This window comes from Electrona antarctica (assembly GCF_951216825.1).
Source record: "Electrona antarctica genome assembly, chromosome: 12".
NCBI classification, from domain to species: Eukaryota; Metazoa; Chordata; class Actinopteri; order Myctophiformes; family Myctophidae; genus Electrona; species Electrona antarctica.
This window is the reverse complement of record NC_136793.1, coordinates 44,067,521-44,077,624: the sequence shown is the minus strand read 5'-3', so window position 1 is coordinate 44,077,624 and position 10,104 is coordinate 44,067,521. Positions and strand designations below refer to the sequence as shown.

The window sequence follows — 10,104 nt, the reverse complement described above, 5'->3', positions numbered from 1 at the left end:
TTGCCCAGAAAAAGCAATGTCTCCCTTTTTTCTTTTTAATCTTGAATGGACTGGATAATAATGTTCACATGTGATTACACTTGGCAATTCCACCTTCAACATTCAATGTAATGCTTTGTTTTAAAGGAAGATATGGGATAGGACGTCCAGTTTGGGCCCTGACTTAACACTAAAGTGTTAGTGTTTTATTTTGTATTTATTTTTTAAATAATGGTCACATACAGTGCTTTTCCCCTTGGTATATACTACTACTACTACTAATAATACTCCAGTTCCATAAACCTGAGTGACATTTTCAAGATGGATCTGATGCTAGCTCAATAGGCTTGCCCTACACGCATTATGTTTTTCTCATGCATCCTGTTTTCTTTTTCTTCATACATTCCCGATGTAACAGCTCATTAGACAGAGGCATCATCAGTCAAACCATGTTTTGACAGGACAGACTTAATGTGATCATTATTCTAATGGATTTTGGAGTGCGCTAATGTCCTTGTTGAACTTTAAAAAGGCGCAGGTCTCACATAACGCCTGTTTTCGGAGCAAATGCTTCCTGTGTTTGAAAACATGACCCCCGACCTCCCGTCTCAGAATTGCTCCAACTGTAGCCAGGGGTTGGTCGCGGAACTCAATGTGGTTAAGGCTGTATCGCTGGGCGTAGTGCTGGGCGTCTTCATCTTGTTTGGAGTTGTGGGGAACATCCTGGTCATCCTCTCGGTGGCACGTCACAGACCACTCCGGACGGTCACAAATTTTTTCATCGTCAACCTGGCGGTGGCAGACCTGCTCCTGAGCTCCATTGTGCTGCCCTTCTCCGCTACATTAGAGATCCTGGATCGGTGGGTGTTTGGACATACATTTTGCAACTGGTGGCTAGCCGTGGACGTGCTGTGCTGCACGGCCTCCATCATGAGCCTGTGTGCCATCTCCATAGATCGCTACATCGGCGTCAGCTACCCGCTGCGCTATCCCACCATAGTGACGGAGCGCAGGGCGCTGCTGGCAGTGGTGGCGCTGTGGGTGCTGTCAATCGTCATATCCATCGGCCCCTTGTTTGGCTGGAAGAAGCTGGGGCCCGAGGACGATTCCGCCTGTATGGTCAACGATGAGCCCGGCTACGCCATCTTCTCTGCCGTGGGCTCCTTCTACCTGCCTCTGACCATCATCCTGGTCATGTACTGTCAGGTCTATGTGGTGGCTCACAGGGAGAGCCGCGGTCTCAAGAAAGGTCAGAAGATAAAGAAGGCTGACTCAGAGTGTGTGACGCTAAGGATCCACCGGGGCAACACTGCCATGTCTGAGGACGAGGCCCTGCACAGCCGCTCACACTTTGCCCTGCGCCTGGCCAATTTCTCACGAGAAATGAAAGCCGCCAAGACCTTGGGTATCGTGGTGGGATGCTTTGTGCTGTGCTGGCTGCCCTTCTTCCTGGTGCTGCCGATTAGTGAGTATTTACATCAACATCTTCTTGTACTGTTAAATCCTCATTGTTAATCTATTAATTCCAGGAATGCCTGTCTGTGCACCTGTCTGCCTCTGTGTGTCTATCTCAGTTTTATACTGAAATATGGAGATGATGTCACAGTAGTCAAGTCAAGTCAGATTTTATTATAGCCCATGGAGAGCAAATGTGTCGCTTTTCCACTTTTTTCACCTTTCCACCGGGACATCTAGACTGATTGGCAAAACATTGAGCAGCATGGAGCATTGGAGTTTGGAAGCTCTCGTTGGAAAGCACCCGTACGGTCCTACTTACCACCTGCTTCTAAATTGCACTTAATAATGCAGGAGGCAGCAGGACATTGTGCTATTGAAAACAAGCACTTGGAAAAAATAATCACCTGCATGGTGTTGTGATCTCGTGTTGTGTTTATAGCTAACTAGCTATATATCTCGTGTTGTGTTTATAGCAGCCTCCTCACTCATATGTGCACTTGCTGTTTGGGCAACTCGAAAACAAACTCCAACATTTTATTTACCTGCCATAGTGTCAACCCCTTACCCCTGTTTCGGATCGGTGGTTAGACTGGCATTTTCGCTGATACCGATACTTTTCCGATACCGATACAGTATCGGGACATCTCTAATTTCTATGAAACAAAAACTTTGCAGATAGAGGCCAATTCAAGCTTCCCATACAGCTACAATGTTGGTGAGTTTAACATTGTTTAAAACAATCAAACTAGGACTTTTCTGTTTGGATGTATGGGCTGTGCCTCTCATGGCCATGAAGTTGTTTTGTGCCAGTAAGCATTTCTGCATAACTTCTGGGTACAATGATGTCACACCCATAGCCTCTATATCAGTGGTTCCCAAACCTTTTAGCCTATGACCCAAAACAGAAATTAGATATTCGCCCAGGACCCAAACTAGTGAAAATAGCAGATCTACAAGCTCACAACGTGGCGCGAAGCGACTTGTAGATCTTAAATATTTGTTCAAATTTACGATTTTCATTTCTTCATGAGATTACTGAAACAAAATTGAATTTTGTTTTTAATTCATGAAGTTTTGCTTTTTTGGGAATGTTTTTTGAAAACGTTTTGAAATAATAATAATTAAAAACCAAATGTAAGAAGGGGACCCATAACAATGTTTGCGCGACCCACAAATGGGTCCTCACCCAGTGTTTGGGAAACACAGTACTGATGTCATAAGTATTCTGCCAACAGATACTGCTCTAGTCTAACGACTAGAGTTAAATTAACACTCCAGATTTGATTTTGTAGGATTTTGTCTTAGGATATACAATGTATAATATTTAAATAATATATGCATAGCCAGTATTTATTCTGGGCAAACTGCCCAGACAATTTAGCCACCCCACCCCCAAGGAAAATCACCAAAGGTATAAGAATAAAAATAAAATATGTATACTTGGTTAGTAAGTAAGACAGGCTGTTTAAATTGGGCTTTAATTTACTCCAGCATAATCAACATTTTTGTTTATTAAAAGGTCAGAAATAACATAAAAATGCTAGCCTGGAATCCAGTGAATCGGATGTAGATTCTAGGCTAAGAAGAATGTATATAGATTGATGTCATACAAGGTAACACAGACTCATTGCAATTACTGTCACGACACAGACGGATGATGATAATGTCGTGCGTAGTCATTCCCCAAAGACACATTCCGTGCCAGGAAACAGTGCCCAACAGCAATAGGAGGTAGGTGTTGTCATTTCAACACAGATGTCTACAGGTAGCACTACTGAGTGACTAATCAAATGTATTTTTAGAATCCTGATATCATCATTTTCTTTTCAAAATCTTTTTATTCAGGTTTTTGACAGTAGCCCAGGGGCAAGTATTAGACAGACACTCAATCCCCTATCCCACCCTCCCCCCACCCACAATCCCAAGGATAGTCGGAACAGTCTGGAGGAAATAAAATAAATATATATATATATATATACACACACATACACAAAATACATGCATACATAATTACAAAAAATAAAAATATAATAAAATAAAATGCAGATTTTTCATAGCAGAGCAGATTTGGTTTCTGTTGTGGTTTGGCGTTGGCCGAGGCATAGGCACGGCACACTATGCAGTTTGTGTGTTGTGGTAGAATGTCATAAACGGGCCCCAGGTCTTGTAAAACTTTTTCTCAGAGCCGGCAATTGAAAACCTTAACATCTCCAACTCGAGACAGGACATTATATCACGAAGCCACTGACGGAGCACGGGCGGGGCAGCATCCTTCCATTTGAGCAGAATGGCACGCCTAGCGAGCAACAAGGCAAAGTCGACCATACGACACTCTATGCGTGTTAGAGGAAGGTCATCCCTTCCAGCAGTGCCAAGGAGAGCCTGATATCATCATTTTACCTGCCATTAATATACAGTAACAAGGATTAGGGTGTGCTAGATTATTTGCTTTAACAAAAGTGTGTGTGTGTGTGTGTGTGTGTGTGTGTGTGTGTGTGTGTGTGTGTGTGTGCGCATGCAAATGGTAGATCTAGAAGCTCACATGTGTTGTGAGCTTGTAGATTGGTTATTTTAACCATTCGTTGTACTACGAAGTATATAGGATTTATGTGCTTAAGCTCAGTTAAGTTAATTGAGTATTTCATAAAGTGGGAACATGTCCATGCGTTACGGTTAGACAGAGCAGTGAGAGAACAATTGCTTTTCAGAATGTAATCTCACGTCTACTCTACAGTACATTCATTCATTATAGAAACGATTGATTCTCGCACTGCCGGACTGTGCTCATGAATATATGTGTGATAATGTTAATTGAATTACTTCTCAAGGAGTTCATAGAGAGGTTAGTGCAATTCAGATGAGCCCAGCTGTGCCTTAAGCCAGACTTGTACTTTGTCGTATGATATGGTGCCACACTCTGAAAATAGCAGGTCTACAAGCTCACTGTTCAGTATTAATGACCATTCTGGGTAGCTGCCATTAATACAACTCTATTAGGTCATATCTCTCAGAGCATCTGATCTTTCTCTGTCAGCAAAAGTCAGCAGTAGACAACACTGTAGAAAATGAGCACATTGCTCATTGCTCAGTAAAGTACACCAACATTTATACTGTAATGTATTCCATACTTGAATACAGAGGCAAGGGGTCCTCTGAAAATGCTAGATTCCATGCACTCCCTTTCACTTATCTGCTTACGTTATCAATGTGACGTCACTAGAATAGAGGGTATGCGCGTGACATCATTATAAAGTGCGATCAGATTGCAGTAACGGCATTACAGTCACTTTATGCATGCGCAATTGCGCATACCCTCTATTGTAGATGAAGTCATCACTTCACTTTTATGGCTTATTAAATTTCTTCCCTGTCAAGGACAGTCAGAAGCCAGTAGTCACTGCAGTGTGCCAGCTATGCACTCTCTTTATGCATGGAGGGAATGTGAGAAAGGAATATGAATCACATACATTTCTTACAATGCCCTCAGGAATCACATTAGATAATCCAATGTACATAAGGCAATGGGAACTACTTTTCACATCCCTCCTATACAGTCACTTCACACCCGGGAATGCCTTATTCACTGTGTACACTCATGTTGATAGAGTATATATAGCGAGTAGACTAGAGTTTAAGTGAGGGCTTTTCATGTGAATACCAAACGACTCGCCCCTTTACCAACTCGCCCCGCGAAATGTTTAATGTAGTTAACAGTTCATTTAGTTTACACATTTCTTCCATGTAGCCCATGTTTTGTAATGGCATCATCATGCTATTATGCCCGTGGATATACAGAGTGAACTTAACAATGATACATTAATATGATAATACCTTTTATATAATCACCAACATGAATTATGTTTATTTACAGCTAGGTAGAGTAGTGGGGCGAGATGGAAAAGGGGCGACTGTACCTGTTACCTTTCATGTTGGGGTCATGTATCCTTAGTCCTTACCACAGTGGTGGCCTCCCTTTCAATGAACTAAGGTCTTAAAGTTATTTACCGTACTTTCACAGGGTTAGTTTAAGTCTTAGACCACCAAGCAGTGTTTCAGTTTGGAAATATTGCACTTGTCAATGTACATCCTCATTAAGAAAGACAGTGAACTGAGTGAAGTAATACATACATTTTAACACCTCATTTCTGCATGGTGGCAGCAGCAGCAGCAATACACAATAATGTATGTCTTACCTATATTTGGGAGAAAGTGCCTTCCTTTTCCCTATGAGTTTATCCAACCGGGCAATAGTTTATTAAATGCGTTTGCAACAGCTCAAATGTAAACAGAGGTGCAACCATTAACAGGTTCCTGTGTCACACAGTAGGCTACCTGTTACATAGGTTCCTACTTCCTACCCATATTACTCAAAACAAACACCTATTTCAACATCCATTTTATTCCCCAAACTTAACATACATTGTTTTAATAGATACGTGTGTATGTGTGTGTGTGTATATATATATATATATATAAACTAAACTAAAACAAAACAAATCTACAAAAAAAGTTTTTCTCCTCCCACCACCAGGTGCTGCAGCACCAGCAGCACCCCACTATCAGCCTCCCACTAAAGTGAGACAAAGTTTTAACAAAAGAACATTTGGTTCAGTGAGAGGACGGATGAAAAGAGTCTGCGCTGCCGAAGCTGACTGAACATTCTAGTCAAAGTGAGGGTTTTTTGTAGCGAGCAGCTAGGGTCCACGGCCAATCATTGGCCAGGGCATTAGTGGAGCCACCAAATCATCAATAGGGACCAATTCCCCACACAGACTCTGTCAATTTGCCACAGTTTACAGACAATGTGGTAATGAGCTCTCCAGTCTCTCTCCACCTCCCAACCTTGCAGAAGCAGGAATACAGAATACTGGTAATGCAAAAAGAAATACAAATAATCTAAATATAAAATTATACAAATATACAAAAGAAATATGTCTGGCCATAACAGTGATGTTTGAATTAGAACATGATGGAATGGACTTCTTTTTTGCTGATGCTCTTTTCCGTTGAATGCACCTTGCCAAGATTTAGTTTTGAGGGTGCATCTCTCTTTCAGACCGCATATACATTTCAGGGGCTAGACAGTGTGTCCACCACAGGCTGTATTTACATTAACCTGTTCTGGTTTGTTGTGTGTTCTGGTTCTTGCTTTTTTTATGGCTTTTGTAATAACATTATATGATCACACATTCAACTCAACAACTGCAATCAAAGCCTTGCTTCTTAGAACAAGCACATGAGAAAAGCAGAAGAAAAAGTGCCCCTCGGGACACAGGTCTCCACCAGGATAGGAGCGTCATTTCTTCCTCAGCCTAGTGGGAATATGCAATGCACAGTTTCACCGCAATTGGACGCTGTGTTCATGATTTACGGCATTTTGTACAAAACGGTTCACATCCAAAACTTTAGAAGTGAATCGTATTATCGTAACCAATCAGGATGGAATATGAGAAATCAGACCTGTCTTGATCACATGACTATAGAGATCATGTGCACGGATTTGCGTGATATTTGGATGAAATCTGAAGGAGTAATATAAAAAAATATGTTTTACATAAGTCAGCCTCCTGGTGGCGCTATAAAGAGCATATGCGAAAAATGGAGGTTTTTCCTTTGCCTCTAGGGAGTGTCCATACAAAGTTTTACACAGATCGGTGCAGTTATAGGTAAAAACACGAATGGGCCAGTTATAGCGCCACCACGGTGCAGTTATAGGTAAAAACAAGAATGGGCCAGTTATAGCGCCACCACGAGGCTGATGTGTACATTTTCAAGTGGCATTTCTTTCTGGGCATTGTGGGAATGTGCATGAAATATTTCCCTCAAATTGCACTCTGTGTTCATGATTTGAGACATTTTGTTCAAAATGGACCAATCTTGCAAACTTTGGAAGGCAATCTTAGCCAATGTGGATGGAATATGGGGAAGTGGACAGGTCTGCTTTAATCACATGACTATAGAGATGGTGTATAGAGGGTATGCGCGTGACATCATCATCATACCCGGAAGTTATGCGGGAATGCCTACTGAGTGGCAGAAAACGACTTTCTGGCCTTGACAGCCCATACATCCAAACAGAAAAGTCCTATTTGATTGCATTCAATTACTTTAAACAACATTAAATTCAGTTTGTCGCTCACTTTGCCACTCAATTTGCCACTCGATCTACCATTCACTTTATGCATGCACATACCCTCTATACCGATTTGCGTGGTGTATGGATCAAATGTGTACGAGTAATATAAAGAAATGTGTTTTGCAAAAATCTGCCTCATGGTGGCGCTATAACCGGCTGTTGTGGAAAAATTGGTGCAGAGGTTCGTCGTTGGCATCCAGGGAGTGTGTGTGTACAGTTTGGCATCGACTGGGCCAACGGTGCCGGAGATTAGCTGTAAACGGACACACGGACGGACGGACGGACGGACACACATGGACAGAGTGCAAAACATACTCTCCCCATGCCTTCGGCTGGTGGAGACAATCAACTGTGTAGCCAATGAGGTCTGCTCATAATTCCGACCTTCCATTATTCAGACGTCCCTGACTCCTGTAATAGTCTGACAAACGTTATTGTGAGGTTAGTGTTAGGAATAGGGTTAGTTATAATGGGGCCAGTCGGACCACCGGGACGTCGGAAGAATCCATAGACAATAATACGGCTGTTGTTGAGTGGTGCAACCACTCCTATAGACAGCTATGTGTGTCCCTGCCTGGCTGTGTCCCTGGCTGGCTGCCTGGGTCCGTCCATCCGCCCAAGCCTGAAAATTGCATTTGGTTGGTTTTCACCACCAAGTGTCACTGTACAACAAACACACACATATTAACTGCATATATGATGATTTTGGGTGTGACAGTACAGTACAGTACAGTAGAGGGACCCCCTGGGGACCCCCACACGGTAACTCTGTCATTTCTCAACCATTTCGGATTGCACCACTCACTTCACATGGGTGTGATTTTTTTGACATAGCATGGGTTCAAATGGTAGTACAGACGGTGAGTCTAATAACTCTGTTGTGGAGCCATGTCCACATCACAGTCTCCTTTTTCAAAAGACCTACTTTGAACTGTCTCGGAACAGCCTGTCCTATAAAATGTTTAACAAGAAATCTCCCTCGGTTATATATTTGGAGATAGATGCTCAGTTGCAGTGCTCATCCAAGAAGACAACCATTTAATTATTTTGATGTACCACTGGCAGACGCCAGATCTGTGAGGAGTCACCTACATTTACAGTGACAACCAGGCCTGCATGTAATGGGCCCGTTAAAGCATTCTATCCTTCGCTTCACTAAGGGCCCTGCAATTTATGTGACGCCTTCCTTCAAAAATTGCAATTTATGAATGCAATTTGAATGAAGCTATTGACCTTGAAGTTGGTAGAGATCCTTAAATGGAAACTGCATAAAACTATTAATAAGCAGCTCAAGTGGATCTTAACGAGTGATGATGACTGTGGTTTTCAGTTTGTTTGCCATTAGCTCACCACTAAATTGGGGTAACAAGACTTGATTTCAAATGGCCATAGCATTTTACTGTAAATACTGTTGGTGTGAAGGGTGATTTTGTAATTAGTTGTGTGCCAGTGTTGTTGCATACTGAAAATAGACAATGTACAAGATCAGCTATTTTTGGTGTACAACACACAATTCATAACCAAGTATAACTCAGGCTTTATCCTCCATCTGATTGGTTTGTGTCTAATGTCCCTGCAGGCTCCATGTTTCCTGCATACAGACCTTCAGAAACGGTCTTCAAGATCACTTTCTGGCTCGGCTACTTCAACAGCTGCATCAATCCTATTATTTACCCCTGCTCTAACTTCGAGTTCAAGAAGGCTTTCCGCAGTCTGCTAGGAGTACGCTGTCTGAGAACAACTCCCAAACCACAACACCATCATCTTAATACAGGGCTTAACCATGGTCAGGGGCATGGGCAATCCCTCACTCTTGCCTTGGACTGCAAAGGGGCCCCCTCTCGACTTAATTCCTCCTCCTCGGTTGGCCTGTCCAGAACCCCCTTCTCCAGGGACTGGAGGATGTTTTCTGGGGGCCCGAGAGCTAACTCAGGAGCACCAGCGACTGGCAGGGCAAAAATGGCCAAACTATGCAGTAAGAGCCTCCAGAGAACTTTCTTCTGCATTCACAGTGAAGACGCGACCTCGCAGGAATCTAACCATGTTGCGCCCACGTCCTCCGGAAGGCTTCCCACCATTAAAATCCACCAGCTATCCCTGTGTGAAAAGGGAGAGCCTGTTTAACCACTGTAATCCCTCTTCATTCAGTCATGTTCCACCCTCAAGGTCCTGGACTATTTATAGAAAATAGAGGGTACGGAGAATTGAATGTCTCTGTTAACAAGGCTAATGCAAATGAACTCACTTATGAGACCAGTCACTATCATTCTGACATGATGTTCTCACAAGTCATAATTGGGGAGAATTCACTTTTACTGTAGTAGCTAAACACTTAGCCCTATTTTAATGAATCTGATTTTGGAGATAATTTGTAGGCTAATAAGAAGTCTGAGATAATTTTGTGTGTTGGGGAGGCAATCCCTGTGCTGGACCAAAATGTTTGTCAAGTTTACAAGTTTTGTGCTACAGAGTAATATTATAAATACACAGAATCATGTAAATAAGGACATTATTTTTATATGCTGCTTCAT

At 42.4% G+C, this 10,104-nt stretch overlaps 1 protein-coding gene across 1 annotated transcript; it reads left to right on the top strand.

Moving 5' to 3' along the window:
• Positions 1-546: 546 nt before the first annotated feature.
• Positions 547-9,697, top strand: adra1aa (adrenoceptor alpha 1Aa; the record flags this gene model as incomplete). Its single annotated transcript, XM_079516337.1, has 2 exons — positions 547-1,444; positions 9,153-9,697. The coding sequence occupies 2 exons, from the start codon at positions 547-549 to the stop codon at positions 9,695-9,697; spliced, it is 1,443 nt and encodes a 480-aa protein (XP_079372463.1).
• Positions 9,698-10,104: the final 407 nt, after the last annotated feature.